This window comes from Vulpes lagopus, chromosome 16, assembly GCF_018345385.1.
Source record: "Vulpes lagopus strain Blue_001 chromosome 16, ASM1834538v1, whole genome shotgun sequence".
In the NCBI taxonomy this organism is placed as follows: Eukaryota; Metazoa; Chordata; class Mammalia; order Carnivora; family Canidae; genus Vulpes; species Vulpes lagopus.
Window position 1 is genome coordinate 30,631,468 of NC_054839.1, and position 18,524 is coordinate 30,649,991.

Sequence of the window (18,524 nt, forward strand, 5' to 3'; positions counted from 1 at the left end):
CCCTGTGATCATGACCTGAGCCAAAATCAAAAATCAAGCATTTAGCGACTGAGCCACCCAGGCACCCCAAGACTGCATGTTTGAAAAGGAAATTAGGCAGAAAAGGACAAAGTTTGAGGACACCATGATCCAGTAGGCACTGGATCCATGGAAAGAGAGAGGGGGGAGCAAGGATGAGAGACCAACTTCTGAATGCCATCTGGATGTCTTGGTGGATGAATTCATTCAGAAAATAATAAAAGAGGATGCCTGGGTGGTTCAGCGGTTGAGCATCTGCCTCAGCTCAGGATGTAATCCCAGAGTCTGGGATTGAGTCCCACATTAGGCTCCTGCATGGAGCCTGCTTCTCCTCCCTCTGCCTATGTCTCTGCCTCTCTCTCTGTCTCTCATGAATAAATAAATAAAATGTTATTTTAAAAATGAAAGAAATTAATAAAAGACAATCCTCTAAAGAATATCAGCAAGAAGCAGATGCAACAAGTCCATCATACCTCTTTTTCTTTACAGGAGTTGTAGCAGAAGTAGGAGCTGGGATGCTGGTGCTGTTTGCACTGAACGAACTTCCAGGTTGCCTGTTTAATCACAGCCACAAATTACATTCTTGAAACTTTTATGCTGTCCCACCTTTGAAAGATCTGATAATCTACTCATATTCCTGCCTGTTCTTTATTCACCACAAAAATGTTTCAGTTGACAACATAAAACAAGTTCTTCTGTAGTTTATCCATTTTTATAAATAATCAAGCTTTCATCTGAATAACCAGAACTGAAGTAAGGAAGGAAATGATTCATCATATGACATTGTGTGTCTGAAATCTGGACCAATGCATTCTGATGTGCTCTGGATTCATATTATATATTTAATCCTGTATATATTGTGACTGACAGAATTATATTGCTTTTTTTGCATTAAATGTATTATATTGTTGAAGAAAACATTTAAAAACCACACCATTTCAAATCCTTATTTAGTATTTATTAATGTATAGAGATCTTAAAAAAAAAATAGAAGTGACCCTGGTCTGTTTTAACTACTGAGAGGTGCAGTCCAAGGTAAAAATTCCTTTCTGTGTAAATAAAAATTTAAAAACTAATTCTGTTTTCAAAAATCCACCTAGTTTGGCTGTTTATAATCACCAGTAGTATGTTTCAGAGAAAATGTACTTCATTGCTAGCAAACCTATAATTTCATGACCCAGTTGAATTGTAATGTGATGGGTATTTTGAAAGACAAATGAAACATACAGGAAAAAAGAGTTAGTGGCCATAAAAAAGGGAAAAATAAAAGTCTGTAGGGGAAAAAAGTTAAAAATCAAATGGGTGATGGGTATTAAGGAGGGCACTTGTTATGATGAGCCCTGGGAGTTGTATGTAAGTGATGAATCACTAAATTCCACTCCTGAAACCAATATTATACTGTATCCTGACTAACTAGATTTAAATGAAAAATTGGAGAAAGAAATAAATAAATAAAAAGAAAAAAGAAAAATAAAGAAAAGAATGACTTAAGTTTAGGTGTTTGGTGAGAGCAGAGGTTGGTAAACTTTTTCTGTTAAAATCCAGATAGTAAATATTTAAAGCTTCATGGACCATTTTCTTATTTCTACTAAACTCTGCCTAAGCAATAGGAGTGTGGCTTTATTATAATGAAACTTTGGCCTAGGGGCATATACCCTGGTTTTTCTTGAACATGTACAAAGAAATACACTTATTCTTAAAATGTAACTTCAGTTGGAAAAATACATACGTCTTTGCTGCTTCTGATGATCTAAATGTGGACATGTTTCTGGTAAAAAAAAAAAAAAGGCAAAAGTTTGAGCAGCAACAAAGAATGAACACTTGCATCAATTTGCAATTGTCCATGAATTTAGAGTTGTTATTTAAAGTTAGACATTATTTGAGAGAAAGAGAAAGAAAGCATCAGTATTTGAATAAATTTGATAAGGTGATTTAATGATCTTTTTGTCTTGGACTAGATTCTAAAGGAAATAATTTAATTTCATAAAATTCAATATCAAGTAAGCCCAACATTTTTATTTGTTGGGTTCAGTAATTTTCTTTAGCAATGAGTGTAAAATTGGCATTTATATGTATTCCATACTCTTGCCACCAGGATCACTTAAAACAAAAACATGAATGTGGTGAAAACAATGACCTGAAGCAATGAATTCTCAATTTTTAAGCAAGGCCACAAGGATTTTCTATTTCTCTAACTATGAAGAGAAATAAAGGTATTTACTCCAAAATTTTTGTGTTTAAAAAAATAGAAGATAAGAATTTATAGAAAGATATCAAGTAGGACAGAAAAATTGTAAATAAATAAATAATGCTTAGAAAAGCATTGTACTTGGGTCTTTCCCAAAGTCAACAGATACAGATACCTATTGGTTAGTCGGTTGTCCAAGGTATTGGTCTTATATGTTTTAGTGGCATCATTTCTGTCTGAGATCCTTTATAAAGAAACAAGACACAAGTTTGGATGAACATTTAGGTCATGGAAGTCCTTTGATTCCTCTTTCATGAAAGAATAACTTCACAATATAACCTTTTCCTGATAAAGAGATTTGTTTTCAGGTGTTACATTTTAGAATATTTTGCAATTTAAAAAAGCTTCTTGAGATAAAAATCTATCAATACAGTTTGGGATTTTTAAGGTTTATGCTTTTCTACTGGCCTCTCTGATTTATTGAGCATTTAACCCACTATTTTATATTCATTATTGTTTAATAATACAGTTGACCCTTGACCACGTGGATTTGAACTGCAGATTTTTTCGGTAAATATAGTATAGTATTGTAAATGTATTTTCTCATCCTTATGATTCTCTTAATAACATTTTCTTTTTTCTATCTTGCTTTCTTGTAAGAATTCAGTTATATATAACATACAAAATACGTGTTAATCAGCTGTTTATGTTATCAGTAAGGCTTCCAGTCAATAGTGGGCTATAATAGTTAAGTTTTGGAGAGTCCAAGTTATATGTGGATTTTTTATTGCACAGGGTTCAGCACCTGTGTTGCCAACTGTACATCCATCCAATGACACTACTTCCGAAGTCCGTAAAAGGCATCAATGAAAGGCGAGTATTTTTAAAGATATTTTGTAGCATAGACAATGATATATGTTTGCCAAATTAATTTTATTTTCTTCCTGAGCACAGAGGGACACCACACTTCCCATTCTTCATTGCAATTAAGTTGGGACTGTGTGATTGAGTTCTAGAGTAAAAAATGTGGGCAGAAATGTTGTTTGCTACTTCCAGAACCATCATAAAACCTCTTGTGGGTTCCTCCACGCTCTTTCTTCCTCTTCCCACTATGGTTTTGTTGCCCATGGGTTGAAGATAGCAGCATCAAAACATGAATTTAGGGCCCTGAGTCACTTCATGGAGCTGAGACATGCCCTACTCTTCCAGCCTATCACACTGGACTCTAAAGAGAGTGGATAGTAATCTTCCATTGTGCTAAATAATAATGGATTCGGGGGTGAGAGAAGGACTTTGTTAAAAGAGTTACTCTACCCTGGCAAATTAGTTTACTTTGACTAATACATTTAATTAATAGCCTCTACTGATCATCAGAGGTTTTAATCCCTCAAATCTCAGATCTCTTCAAAGAGGTCACATCTAGAAAAGATGTATTTGTCCCTTGTGTCAGAAAAGATGAATTAGGAATCTCATGGTCTCCATGCTGATGGTGGACTCTCATAACTGCAGACATTCCTTCCTCACAGCAGATAGGAAGGTTCTTCCTAAGACATAGGGCTATCCTCTGGAGCATTCTGCAGGCTTGCACAAAACTAGGATGTAGCAAAATTAGGCTCAGCAAAACAAAAGGTCAGCAAAACTTTTCTGTTGTTCGGACACTATGGGTCTCCTATAACTGTTTCTAAATTTTTTATTTTACCATCAACTTTAGTACATAGCTTTATAGAAACTAATCTTGGAAAGATGGACACTCACTTTTCCTCACTCTAAAATAAAAATGAATGTGGGAAAATATGACTTAACTGTCATAAGTTTAAAATGATTTCAATTCCTAATGTCATCTTGATATGTGTAACTAAAGTATTGGGTAGATAACTCTAATATATTAAAATGCTATGAGTCAACTCCAAACAAGTTTTTGTTTATAGTACATAATACCATAAACTGATAACTTTTGAATACAAAAAGGAAAGAAGATTGAAATCTTCCAGAGTTCCATATTCTCAAGAGACCATTCATAATACAGGCATTAACTTATACAGGTTCCTAGAATCCATGGATAAAAAACTCACATCTAAGGTGATCATCAAGCCATGGACTGTGACTATATTCCCTGTGCTAACTGCTACCAAGCCTCTGAGATGTTTATATTTAAAGGGCTCTAAAGGAAGAACCACTTCATGAGTACCATAAGTAAGAGGTCAGGTGACTCTGAATCTTAAATCTTCAATGTTCCTTAGAAATTCTACTCAGACTTTATAAGCTGTCTATGAGGCTCTAATATGAGATAAAAAATAATCTTGGGAAATTGCTACCATGGTTCTCTGAAACAACAATCTGTCTAAAACAAACAGAACATCAAACATTCTCAAGGTTTAAATAAAGGCAAGTTCTGATGTTGAAATAAATGAAGTTAATCAAAATTGTACAGTGTAAATCTACGTGGGCAATATCTACATGCAGATGTAATAATAAAAATAGCTACCTACTCTTTGCTGCTTATTGTATACATTCTCCTCTACTCTTTAAAATATCCTTACAAGGGAGGCATAATTATTTTCACTTTATAGATGAAAAAATGGAGACTCAGAGAAGGTGAGTGACTTTCTCTTGGACACCCAGCTAAGAAGTAGGGTACCTCCAAAGTCTTTCCAGTAGGACTCAATGTCATACAACTGATTCTGTAGTGTGATTGTTTCAACACCCATGTATTTGGTCAACCTGTCTTCCTGCACTATTCTTCACCTCCACTATCTTTTCTATGCCACCAGGGAGTCAGTCCATGAGTGATAATGGAGAGAACTCTAAACCACCATTCCAATACATATGTCAATTTCTTATTACTTAAAGAGATTAACTTTGTATTTCTCTTGAAAATTTAAGTTCCTGCCAACTTGTGATATGAAATAAGTTGTTTTGATAAGTGTCGATCTTGGAGACAGGAAATACTCAAATATAGTCATTAGAATATGATCAAAAGAACCAAAGAAAAAGTTACACTTCCAGAAGTAAACACTAGAGGTCACCACAACCTAAGTTTTACAAATTAGTCATTAAACCACCTTCAGGATCTGGGCCATATTGCAGGCCACATACATTAGTATTTTACTGTTTCTTTAGAACACTTCATACTTTTACCTGTATATATATATATATTTTTTTTAAAGATAACTCCAAATATAAAGTCAGTACTTTTCTCATATCTATTTAAAAATAAATACATTATTGTGGGGCGACTAGCTGGCTCAGTTGGTGGAGCACACAGCTCTTCATCTCCAAGTTTGTGGGTTCAAGCCCCACATTTGATGTAGAGACTACTTAAAAATAAAAATAAAAAATAAAATTAATGCATTATTGAAGTACATACACATGTGCATACCAGATATATTTTGGTGTTTTCCTCCTAAAATTATTTCTTATCTCACATTTGGAGTGGCCAGAATTATGAAAGTCTGATTCCTGCTGATAGGACTTTCCTTTCTTTACTGATTCCTGAGTTCTCTCCCTCACATCTATTTCCACATTTAGAGAGATATGGCATACTGCTATGACTCAGGACTCCTGAGGAAGGAGCAGACCAAACTCGCCACTAAACCTCTCGTGTAAATAAAGCAGGTAATCTCTGGCCTCATTTTTGAGAGTATAAAATAAAGGACTTGGACTAGATTGGTGGTTCTGAATTTTGGCTGCACATTAGAATCACTTCATAAGCTTTAAAAATTTCTGAGTCCCATCTCAGTCTAACTAAATCAGAATTTTGAGAGTGAGAGGTGGGGGGACCAAGTTATCAGTAAAGTTTAAAGGCTCTCTCACTGATTCTAATTTGCAGGGAGGCTGAGAATGACTCACATAGTTAGCCTGTGAGGTCTGGTCTAGTTCATTGCTAATGTTCCAAAGCTCTGTCTTGACTGGCCTAATATAGACCTTCAGATACACAGCCTGCAAAGGCTTAGGTCCCCTACATATTTACCTATCTTGAGGCATAATTATCTCACTTTCAGATTAATTCCTAGAAATAGGGTTTCCATCTTCACTTAATGGTGCAACGGGACAGCCCGCAAGACCAATGTGAATAAACAGTTATTTTGACTCCTCTCTCTACTCAGTGCTGTGAAGATGAGATCTTGTACATATACCTCTATGATCTCATTTTTTGAGGCTATTAATTACCAGAGAGAAGTTAATTCCTTAGGAATACCAGTGCAAATTAGCCTCTATTAAAGGAGACTGGCTTGAAAACCTAGTACAGAAGTATGTACATTGCCTACATGAATTAATACTGACAAATATTGAATATAGAATCTATTAGATACGATAAATTTTAGCATATATGCTTAAAATTCAGCTGTTGGCATTTTTGTATACAATAGCAGCATATCTTTACCTAGAGCAAGTGACCTCAAATGCCAATGGCCTCAGGTGTCCATTGTCTAGACTCCAACTAAAAATGTTAATTTTGCTCTTTATCTATGCTTACTAAGCATCTCTACCAAATATAAAATAAAATGTGATGTGGAGGTTTTACACTTTAATCTAAATAAACATTTCTTGGGGCATCTGGGTGGCTTAGTCAGTTAAGCATCTGACTCTTGATTTCAGCTCAAGTCCTTTTTTTTTTTTTTTCCTTCTCTAATTGATTTATTTACTCAGCATAATACACTCCAGTTCCATCCACTTCAAAGAAAATGGTGGGTGTTTGTCATTTCTTTTTTTTTTTTCTAGCTTAAATGTTTTTTGTTTTTTTAATAATAAATTTATTTTTTATTGGTGTTCAATTTGCCAACATACAGAATAACACCCAGTGCTCATCCTGTAAAGTGCCCCCCTCAGTGCCCGCCACCCAGTCACCCCCACCCCCCGCCCTCCTCCCCTTCCACCACCCCTAGTTTGTTTCCCAGAGTTAGGAGTCTTCCATGTTCTGTCTCCTTTTCTGATATTTCCTACCCATTTCTTCTCCCTTCCCCTCTATTCCCTTTCACTATTGTTATATTCCCCAAATGAATGAAACCATATAATGTTTGTCCTTCTCCGATTGACTTACTTCACTCAGCATAATACCCTTCAGTTCCATCCACATCGAAGCAAATGGTGGGTATTTGTCATTTCTAATCGCTGAGTAATATTCCATTGTATACATAAACCACATCTTCTTTATCCATTCATCTTTCGATGGACACCGAGACTCCTTCCACAGTTTGGCTATCAGCTCAAGTCTTGATCTCAGGGTTATGAGTTCAAGCCTTGCACTGGGCTCCATGCTAAGTATGGAGCCTAATTTTTAAAAATATAGATATTTCTCAGTTTTCTCCATAAAGATGAGCCCTCTTCCTCTGTGTAGGAATGAACTGACAATAGGCCATATGGTGACTGTAGTGCCACCCACAAGAGTAGTTTCATTTTCTAAAGTAAAGAGTCTTTATACTACAGTAGATTAAAACTATTTTATTATTAAAATGTATAGTTTCTCCATAAAAACAGAAACTGCCACTTTTCCACCATTGGGATGGAAAGACCAAAAGTTAGAATAAGAACTCACTACTCATATTCACAAAAATAACTAGACTCTCCATTTTAAACTGAACAGATTCTGTGTAGTGTCCATCTTACTTATACTTAAACCAGTTTCTTCAGAATTGTCCTTATCAATCTCCTATTAGCAGGATTTTAGAAAAATAGCATGTTGAGTCCAGATTTTGTGAATTTTGAGGAAGATAATTCAATCTGAATAGCCTTCTGTCCTTGGGGATAAAATATCATGGTTCAAAACTTACTTTGGTGAACATTTAAATACCTTATGCTTGATAAAAAAAAAAAAAAGGCGGGGGGGACTTCATATACATTTTGCTTTCTGCTTACATGGTTCAAAAATACCTTACCTGTCTAAAGTGTCATCAGATCTATACCGACTAATCGTAGCCTTTGGCTCATCTCTCTCATTTGCTTTCCTGTAGCAAGAAATAATTACAGAAAGATCAAATAAATTACAAAAAAATGTTTTTAACATCTATCATGCCTTTGGTAAAATTTTTGCCTATTTAGGTAGGAGATGTACATGCTACCGTGGTAAGACAGATTTGGAGCATCTAAATATTCCAAAGTTTTAACTTGGATAGGATAAATTATGTCACACCCAATTACCCATGCTAATATAGGAATTCTTCTCTAGGTCCAATTATTTCTAACTACAATGTAGCTATTCAAATTGGGGATAAATATAGGCAAAACAAACAGCATGACATGCAAAGTGGTTAATAACTAATATATACTCTTATCAATACTGTTGACTTTTACATCATAGGAACTCAATCCCTTAAAATCAGCTTTGTTTTGTTTGCAGAATTTTAGTAGCACCATCAGGCAGCTCAACAGGCTGAATACAAATAGCTTTATTTAAAGTTCAGCACCGTGGACAGGGTTGAAAAAGAACTTTCTACTGAAGGGAGAAGGAAGGAAAGGAAGAAAGGAAAAGCTAGAAAGAGATGAAGAGAGTGAGAGAAGAGAGAAAGGATAGATTTAGGGAGGAGAGGAGAAGAAGGAGGAATAAGGAGAAGTAGGGAGAAGAGAGACAGAAAGCAAAGAAAGTTGAGGAAGACAAGTAAGCAGAACAAAGGGGAGAAGGAAGAAAAGAAAGGACAGGAAGCTTACTAGTAGAAATCAAGATCATCAAAGCAAATGGGAATATCTTGATCAGAGAGATCAATCAGTGAAAACAAGCCGTTTAATGCCTTATAGAACCTTGTGATACAGGAAAAGCAAGCTCTTTGATGAATTACACCATGATTTACTCTGTTTGCATTTCAAAGCATCATTCGAAGCTGACAGATCAAAGATACTGAATCTGAAAAAATACTAATACAGTATATGCACTTAAAATTTAATTTTTAACTTGATAGAGTATACTTTTATTAAGCAAATATTTGAAGGTAAACAATATACAATTTATTGTGCTGATGACTATGAGGAAGTCAAGAACAAAAAACTATGGACTCTACTCCCACAGAGCCAGAGAGACAAATTAGATATGTACACCCAAAGGTAGAAAGTGGCCATTGTCATAAAAGAAGTTCAAGTAAAGTGCAAGGAAGTTCTAAGGTGAGAAAGTTTATTTCTAGGTAAAAGAATCAAAGAGGGCTTTATGGATAAGGTGTGGTTTGAGCTGGGCCTTGGAGGACAAATAGATGTGAACATTTTCAAATGGAATCAGAGGAAACTGTCCATTCATGCAAGATAAAAGTAAATAAAATTGCCTAATGCAATTCCCTAAGTTTTAAACGAACCTCAGAAGGAAATCATGGTATATAGTCCATCATTGTGTTTAATACATGAATGCAAACAGGCACTATGGGCCATCTGACTCCCATCTGTAAAACAGCCCCTTCTCAGCATCACTTTATGTCCCATTAGCTGGCTTTATTCTTCCTAGTACTTAAGGCAATACAACATATTAGACTGTGTTTATTTATTTTCAGTCTCTCTCCTCTTCCATCTTCACTCAGGATGCAGGTTCTATGGAAGCAGGGACTTTGTTTTGTTCCCAGACCTCAGACCACTATCTGGTTCACAATAGGCATCTTTGCAAGTATTTGTGCTACCAGGCTTGTTTGTCATGTTTAAACAATCTGGCAGAAGCACACAGCAAAATTTCTTAGTTCGTGCATACTATGAAACTGTTATCTAATAATATATTGTTTATCTTCTCTTTCCTTTATTTTCAGTTTCTGCTCACATGGAGCTTTTTGCACACATTGCCACTTCTGCTGGAAGCACTTCTGTCCTGCCTCATGCTGACCACCCACCCTTCCCTACTCAGAACCACCTCCTTATCCTTTGAATAGCAGCATCAACACCAAAGACCACATTCTGGGTGACATCTCTGATTAATTTGGGCAGAGTTAGGCCATCTCCTCTATTCCCATGGCACTATCACACAGTTCTACAATAGCACTTCCATGGTAAATTTTAGCATTATAGTCTATGGATCCCTATTTTTCCAGAATGGAAGGTCTCCCTAAGGTCAAGAGTGGTATCTTAATGCATCTTTGTATTCCTAGCACCTACCACTATGGCAACACATAGTAGATGTTCCAAAATGGTGTTAAGCATCCACTAAAGTGGGTACAGACTCTGTGAAAGGGCAGAAAAGGAACAAGAAGGCATCCATTTAAGCAAGCACAAGAAGAAAAATCATCTGCACTACCCTTCTAGGAACATGTATTTTGAGACACTAGTTATGTGTCAAGGGGAAAACATCTCAGGCTCACATTTCTTACGAAAGATAAAAGTTCAATGTATTATGTTAGCCAGTACATGGAGGGGAGTTAGCCAGTATAATGGAGGAAGCAATTTCCACTGGTAGCTAGACTGAAATGATCAGACTCCCTTTGTTTGGCAAGATGAGAGCCAACTGAGATCAAGGCTGTAATCTCTGAAATCATGAAAACCAAGAAGAGGGCAAAGGTAGTCACAGAACAATCAGATGAACTAAGGCTGTGAACCAGAAAACCAAATAGCTACTTTGTGTATAGCATTCTAAGCTCAGTACCCTTAGGACAGGTCAAAATCATGAACAGGTTTAAAAGGGTTTAAAAAAATTCATAAGTAAAAGTTTCTAAAATATTCAAGTTGTCTACTTAATGTCCACACCGTGACAGACAATCACACTCCTTTACTAAATACATTGTGGTGACAGAGACAGGCTACTGGACCAGATAAAACTTGTGTCTGATAAATACTTAGGTTCCTCTGATGGGTGTGGTTGTTTGTATGTGTGTGAACACAAATCTGCTTTAACAAGAGTATTATCTACTAATTTTATCAATCTTAGATCATTTTCATCATTGTGATTACAAGTCTTGTCTGAATTTTTCTTCTGATTCGCCTGTCAGTCTTTTTGCCACTCCGTATTATTTAATGGTTTTCCACAAGCCTAGGAGTTTCTAGAAAGAAGTGTACTGCCCATAAAGCAAGTGAACTCTGGGGCTGTTTTTTCTGTATTTTAGGGTTCCTTTTCCTAAGGTTCTGAGATATCTTATCTGGTCACATTTCTGTGGCCTCCCTTTTTTTTTCCATCAATAGGGCTGCCTCCATGCATTGGTTATTCTATACCTCCAGACTGGTTCTGGAAGCATGGAGTGGAGAAGCACAGACTGCTCTGTGGAAACTTCTGATGATATCACAAACTCTTCCAGAATGCCAGGGAAAGCCTGAGGCTAGCCACAAATATTCAGCCTGACTTGAACAAGTCTCTCAAAACTATCGTCTTTGTGTTTCTGCTAATGATGCAACTTGTCTGAAACACCCACCTGTCCAAGGCATCATGGGAGTTGTGTCGGTTGAGCACCACCCTACCATAATTTTCATCTCTGTAAAGAAAGAACAAAACTAAGTCACATGGAAAGTTACCACAGCACTAAATAAGGGAGATAGGGGAAAGCACTAAATAAGGGAGATAGGGGAAAGAGCTCACGATTTAGAATAAGGTTAATTCATTTTATTTCACACATAAGAACATAAGTATGCATTTATTCTTCCTAGTCTCCCCTTGAAAGACCGTGTGAAAAGAAACAAGTTTGTCAGTACAAATGATGATTATTCTCATTTATCCCATGAGATTTCCATATGATTCAACAAAGGAATGAGTGGGGTTTTTTTTTTTCTATCAGAGTATGGAACATGTAGACATCTACTTTGTGCACATTACAAGAGTCCTTTTCTGCAGGAGGGCAAAAGCTTTCTACAAACATGTCTTGAAGTTAATTAATTCCTTTATACTTAGACATTTTTTCATTTGATGGACTTGATAGTTTTCCTTGATAAAAAGCAGGAAAATAAGTACCAATATTTGTGGTTAAGGAGGTGGATCATTCGCAGAAGCATTAGCTCATTTTTGAACCATGACACCTGTTTGGTCCTTAAAATAATCCTATGAATTAGGCAAGGAAGACTCTGTCATACCAAATTCACAGAAGAAGAAATTTATCAGAGATTTTGTGGTTTTCCTAAGACCAAAAGATCAGTTAGTGACAGGAATAGATCTAAGACCCAGATATTTTTATCTCAAACCTTTGCTTTTCCTTCATACATAACAATTTATACATACATAGACCTTCATATATAAAATCTCAAACCATGTCTTTCTTGCCTTGTACAGCAGACCTGAAAGCGCAGGCAATTTTAGGAAATGTTAAAACATGTAGTAGGGCTTTTGGCCTTGAACCAAGGCAGAAGAGTAAATATCTGAACCTTTTTTATGTCAACCTAACCAAACCTGAAATACCGCATTGCTTCTGGCTCTGCTCCCCTAACATTACTCAACCCTCTAGAACTATTTATAATAAATCTATACAAGAAACTGTGGTAGATAATTAAAAAGAAAGATGAACAGTGAAACTGAAACAATTCCAGCAAATTTATATCCTCAAAAATCCCAAGAGGACTTTTCCATCTCTCTTGATATCCCTTCCCTAAACTTGTGAGAGAGTAGCAGACACGAGACACATTCTGACCTAAAGAAGAATTATAACACACAGGCCAGAACTGGGCCAGTATGAATGGGGGAAGCATCAGAGCCCATTTCTCCTTCACTCAGTAGCTGTCATGCCATCCAAGCTGTCCTCCCTGGGCCTTTATAAAGCAGGTATGCCAGGCATAAAACCATCATTCTTATCCCTTATGATTTGTCCTAGACAACTCTATCTATACCCATCTGTGCACATATTTGCAACACAGAATTTATGATTCACATTTGACATCATTCTACCACTATGGAAAAATCGAAGTGCCATATTAGGCTTTGACAGAAGTAGTAAGTGTTTGTTACTAAAGAATGTGATCATTCCCCAAGAATGTTAACTCCAGAACCCAATGTAAGTCTTTAAATACTCCTATATGCCCTTAAAATAATAATATTTAATAACATAAATTAATAGACATCTTTATTTAACAGTTACAGTGTGTTCCTCAAATAACTGTATATGGGCAGTTTAGTAGAAAGTTTAGAGTATCCTATAATGCAGAGCTTCTCATTGTCAATGCTATGACACTGTGGGCTTGATGATTTTGTGTTGTGGGGAGTACCCTGTGCATTGTAAGATGTTTAGCAGCATCCATGGCCTCTACCAACTAGATGTAAGAAGTATTCCCCAGTTTTATAATTGAAAAAGTCTCCAGATCTTACCAAACATCCCCTGAGGATAAAACTGCTCCTGAATGAGAACCATTGGTGTAATAGAAAGACAATGGGTCATCTTAAAATCTTAACTCCATCTCTTAATAGCTGTGTGGACTGGACAAGCTACTCAACCTTTCTGAGCCTCAAATCCCTCTTCTATAAAATAGAGGATGTAATACCTACCTTGTGTAATTTGTGAGACTTAAAGATGTTTGATATGTAAAGTATGTACCTACACATAAGAGGGAATAAAATAACATACACATATGTACAAATGTAATTTGTAATAAATATATCTGGGCTGGACAAATGTCTATTGTAAATCTATATTGGCAATGAGGCAATATGCCTGCAGTTGTAGTTTTCAGATCTATAACACAGAGCTAGTAGAAGCAATGCTCAAAACAGACAAAACTTTCTTGTTGATAAATGTTTTTTCCCTTGCAAAATAATAACACATGTACCACCTACCAATACCTGAAGATACATGACCAATGGGACTAAAATGAGTTGAGAATGTATTGATCTCACTTGCATATACAGAGATTTTAGATAAATTATTATTAAATTTGTAAATTAGGAATCATACTATTATTTGTTTGTTTCAACTGACATGATTAACATGCATCAGGAGTCTCCCTACCTTGGATTAAATATTACCTCTTGGGAAACTTGTTTTTCAGATAGCTACTAGCTTCCCAGTTAGAAAATGGCTGTCTCGTCCATCCACCCACCCTCTCAATACCCTCTTACTTTTCTTCTTCAGGACGTTTCTTTATCCAGCTGTTGTCCTGTAAGAAAGTCCTTCTTTTGTTCACCTCATGAAAACCCTGTTGTCTCAGTGTGGTCCCCTGAGTGGTACTCTTTATACCTATCAACAGAAAAAATAAAAAACTAAGAGATGCAATTGCATGGGGTTAGGTGTGAGTTTGTTAACCTAGATGTCTTGAGAAGCACATCTCAACTGGCCAGCATCAATCCTCTAGGCTGACAAGGCCAGTACTGTTTTAAAGTTGGATGCTTTGGTAAGAAAGAACAAATCCCATATCACATCATCAAAGATAACATACAAAACTGCTCAGGTGCCAAGTGAAACTACCAGTGTGCTTCATGAAGTCCATGTGGCACCCAAGAATATAGAAACACACGCATGGGATAAAACAAGCCAGGGTTTGGTGGGTTGGCAATTTTGTTCAAAAAGAAGTATACACAAGACTGTTTTACAAGTACTTAGTAAATGATAGTCAAGAAGTCCTGGTGCTTCTGACTATATATAACTGGATTCATTAATCTCAGGGGAGTCAGAAACATGGAATGTCCCACACACAAAAGAACATTTTTATTGATTTTTTTTAATTTGAATTGCAATTACATGAGTAAAAGCTATAGCACTCTTACTTTTTCCTTAAGCCTAACTTTGGAATGTTAATTAGGTTAGACTGTTGCTTCTAAGCATTCTACTCTATATAAAAGAATTAAGAGCTAAGCGTTGTTTTTGTCAGATTTTTAAGTTTTCTGAGTAAGGAAAATATTATCTACATTACCATTTCCTGTGGGAGACATTTTTCTTGAGGTAAAATTGGACATGCTGCCTCCAGAAAGGATCTAAAAGAAAAATAAGGAGGGGGGAAAACAGCAATGACTCTAAGAATCTACAAGGAACTCTTTCACTGGTAACGAAACACATTTTTAAAGGACATTAAGAAAATCACATGATCTGTTACAATGAATACATGATATAAGGTGCCCCCTAAGAACCTAAGAGTTCATCTATTCCAACATATTTATTTTACAGATGCAGAAATTGAGGCCAAGAGCAGTTAATGTCTCCTATATTATATAACAAACAATTAGCTGAATGAGACCATCAATTAACACATTTATTCAATCAATAAATGTGCATTGAGTGCTTATAGTATGCTTGGCGCTAAGCCAGAAGTCAGTGACAAAAAGATGAGTAAGAGAAATGTCTGGTCAGGTCAATAGGGAAATTGAGATGTGGAATTCACAGCACAATATGCAGAGTGCCCTGAAGGGAAGTGGCCCCTTGGGGAAGCCAAAGTGAACTCAGGGCTGCATTACGACTTTGTGAATCCTAGACACTTTGCTTTCATAGGCCTCTTCCTTCACACAGGCAGGCACAGACATACACACACATGCCCACACAGTTAAAAATCATATTTTTTTTATTGTTAGTATAAAGATGAAAAATAATCCAGGCTGGCTTAACTAGCATACATTCGTTATTATTATAATATTCATTTTTTTCTTCTGTTGTTAAAAGGAATTAAAATTAGAAACTTTTTGTAGGCCCCTAAAGCTATCATTGGCCCTAGGCACTGTTTTCTTTGTTTAACGGTTAAATTAACCCTGGGTTTCCCTGAATGTGGGATTTTCAGTTTTAAAACTGAAAACGTCCTGGGCAAATGGGGATGACTGACCTCCTATGTGGGGTATTATATTTTTTGCAGAATCCATCCAACTATAAATGTATGAAATGATGGCGGGACATTAGACCTCAAGAAGCAAGTTGTAGGCCCAGCTTTATTCATTCAAAGTTCTGTGACTGAGGGGAGCTTAGGTGGCTCAGTAGGTTAAGTGTCTGCCTTTGGCTCAGGTCATGATCCTGGGGTCCTGGGATCAAGACCCCGAGTAGGCCTCCCTGCTCAGAGGATAGTCTGTTTCTCTCTCTTCCTCTGCCCCTCCTCCATGCTGGTGTGCATGCTCTCTCAATAAATAAATAAATACATACATACATACATATATACATACATAAAATCTTTAAGAAAAGATTCTGTAATTGAACCACATAAGTTCCTTATAAAATGGACTAATGAAACCGGCCATCACGGGTTTGTGATAATTAAATGAAAAATGTACACAAACATTACCCATTAAACTATAAATGCTATTTCAAATTAAAACCATACTACTGGGCAGCTGTTCATAGGTATGATTCAGGGATTCTAAAAGACCCTGTCTCTCACCCTGATGCAAAGCATCTCCTGCAATAACTTGCCATAGGACCTGAAGTGGTAAAGACACATTCCTTTAGATTATGTCATCATTTTCTTGGGGTCTTCTTTTAGAATGTCCATACCCTCACCCTAGAAGTAGATGATAAATGGAATGTATTGGACCTACAGCCAATGGCTGAATGACCCAGGGCAAAAGGGAAATCTCTTGTCTCAAGGTAGTGCCAATTCTGCAGGTGATTGATGCTTCAAAGCTCACTATGAGATCAAGCCCTGTAGCTAGATTGAGAGAGCATATCCTTGCTCAGCCTCTGCCCCTGCCTCCACTTCCTGCTGCCTTTCTTCTTTCTCCAGAGAGCTTACCCTCAAGAAGTCATAGGCACCCAAATTCCTCTCAGGTACTGATTCTAGGAATCCAACCTATGACTAACTACCAATGTAATCAGTCAGGGCATTATCTTCACAGAGATCAACAGCTGTTCATATCACTAATAGCTGAGAGTCTGAAGGTCTTAGTGAAATTAGAAATATTTGCATTTAAAGGATGCTGTTTACTGAATGCTACCTTATGTGAGTTCAGTTACCTCATATATCAAAAGAGGTGAAATAGTTGTTTTGAAGATCAAATTAGATGACATATGTAAAGTGTCTAATTATTGCCCAGCATACTGAAAGTACTCAGTTAAAAAAAAGATTTTATTTATTTGAAAGAGAGAAAGCAAGAGATAGAATATAAGGGGGGAGACAAGAGGGAGAAGCAGACCCCTGCTGAGCAGGGAGCCCAATGAGGGGTTCAATCCCAGGAGTCTGGGATCATGACCTAAGCCAAAGGCAGACATTTAACCAACTGAGCCTCACAGGCGATCTATGAAAGTGCTCAATTTTTAATCTTATGCCTCTATCATCTTGGAAAGCAGAGAACAAAGACATAAAGTAGGTGTGGTTGGGTGTGGGGAGGGGATGCAACAGCCTTGACTTTGGGACACTGGGTATGCAGGGAGTGTGGGCAGCCTCTGGCTGGCAGTATTTGAAGGTCACTAAAATTTGGCAGAAAGGGGTGGAAAAGAGGCCTGTGAAGACAAACTTCAATCTCAACTACTTATTTATTTCACCTCAGTCTGGCTCTTGGCTAACCTTCCCCTGTTTCTCAATGGGTTCCGATAAATACCCTTCCTGAGCTGGTAAAGACCTAGAGAGTTCGATCTGGTTGAATTGAGATTCTCCAATGGGCAAAGCTGAAATGTATACTTGATGATACATTTGCAAAGACCGTACATTACACGTAAGACACAGGGCAAGGTAAATGGAGAAAAGGCATTTTATAGTAGTCTATCTCTTCCAAAAGACTGAGTGTCCTTGGGCAAGACCTAGCCTTTCCCTTCTTTATTTCCCATGCCTGGGGCAGAGTAGTTGCTACTTAGGTGCTTACTATAGGCTGAATATGTCTCCCCCAAGGTTAATATGGAGAAGCCCCATACCCAGTACCTCAAAGGTATGACTGGATTTGGAGACAGAGCCTTTGAAGACATGATTAAGTTAAAATGAGGCCTTTAGGTGGGCCCTAATCCAACCTATCTGGTGACCTTATAAGAGGAGGAACTTTGAGCACACAAAGAGACACCAGGGATGCAGATGCACAGAGAAAAGACCACGTGAGGACACAGAAAGTGGCCATCTGCAAGCCAAGGAGAGAGGCCATAGGAGAAAGCAAACTTGATCCCATCTTGACCTTGGACCTGAGCCTCGAGAACTGTGAAACAATAAATTCAGGTTGTTTAAGTCAACTGGTCTGCAGTATTTTGTTATGGCAGTCCTAGCAAATAAATGAGTACTTATGGGAAGTACTGGGATGTATTGAACTTGGAGACACAAGCCTTCCTGGTGTGCAGCTTGCCACTTGCCACTTATGGGAAAAATGATTTAAATATCTCTATAATAGTTATGTCATTCAAAGGGCTTCATCTCTGACCTGTGTCCTTTGTGCCTTCAATTGTCCTACTGCACAGGGTCACTACTAATGGCAATAGCACCTGCTCTGAGATGGGGTGCCTCACAGCCATGGTCTCATTCTCATCCTACACTCTGTGAAGTAGCTATTATTGCCTCCATCTCCCAAACAAGACACCTGAATATCAGGGAGAGTATGTGCCATACATAGGGTAGGAAGAAATAG

At 37.1% G+C, this 18,524-nt stretch overlaps 1 protein-coding gene across 19 annotated transcripts in view; it reads right to left on the reverse strand.

Moving 5' to 3' along the window:
• SCEL (sciellin) overlaps positions 1 to 18,524 on the reverse strand; it is a 296,272-nt gene that overhangs the window by 78,048 nt on the left and 199,700 nt on the right. For 17 of the 19 annotated variants that reach the window (XM_041730844.1, XM_041730842.1, XM_041730845.1 and 14 more), the window contains 7 exons: positions 14,921 to 14,981; positions 14,130 to 14,247; positions 11,509 to 11,568; positions 8,083 to 8,151; positions 2,382 to 2,450; positions 1,748 to 1,786; positions 492 to 572 (listed from right to left, as the gene is read on the reverse strand). In XM_041730844.1, coding sequence (XP_041586778.1) covers positions 492 to 572; positions 1,748 to 1,786; positions 2,382 to 2,450; positions 8,083 to 8,151; positions 11,509 to 11,568; positions 14,130 to 14,247; positions 14,921 to 14,963 — 479 coding nt within the window. In that variant the 5' untranslated portion in view covers positions 14,964 to 14,981. The remainder of the gene's footprint in view (positions 1 to 491; positions 573 to 1,747; positions 1,787 to 2,381; positions 2,451 to 8,082; positions 8,152 to 11,508; positions 11,569 to 14,129; positions 14,248 to 14,920; positions 14,982 to 18,524) is intronic. The other 2 variants (XM_041730851.1, XM_041730852.1) reach the window with 2 other exon arrangements.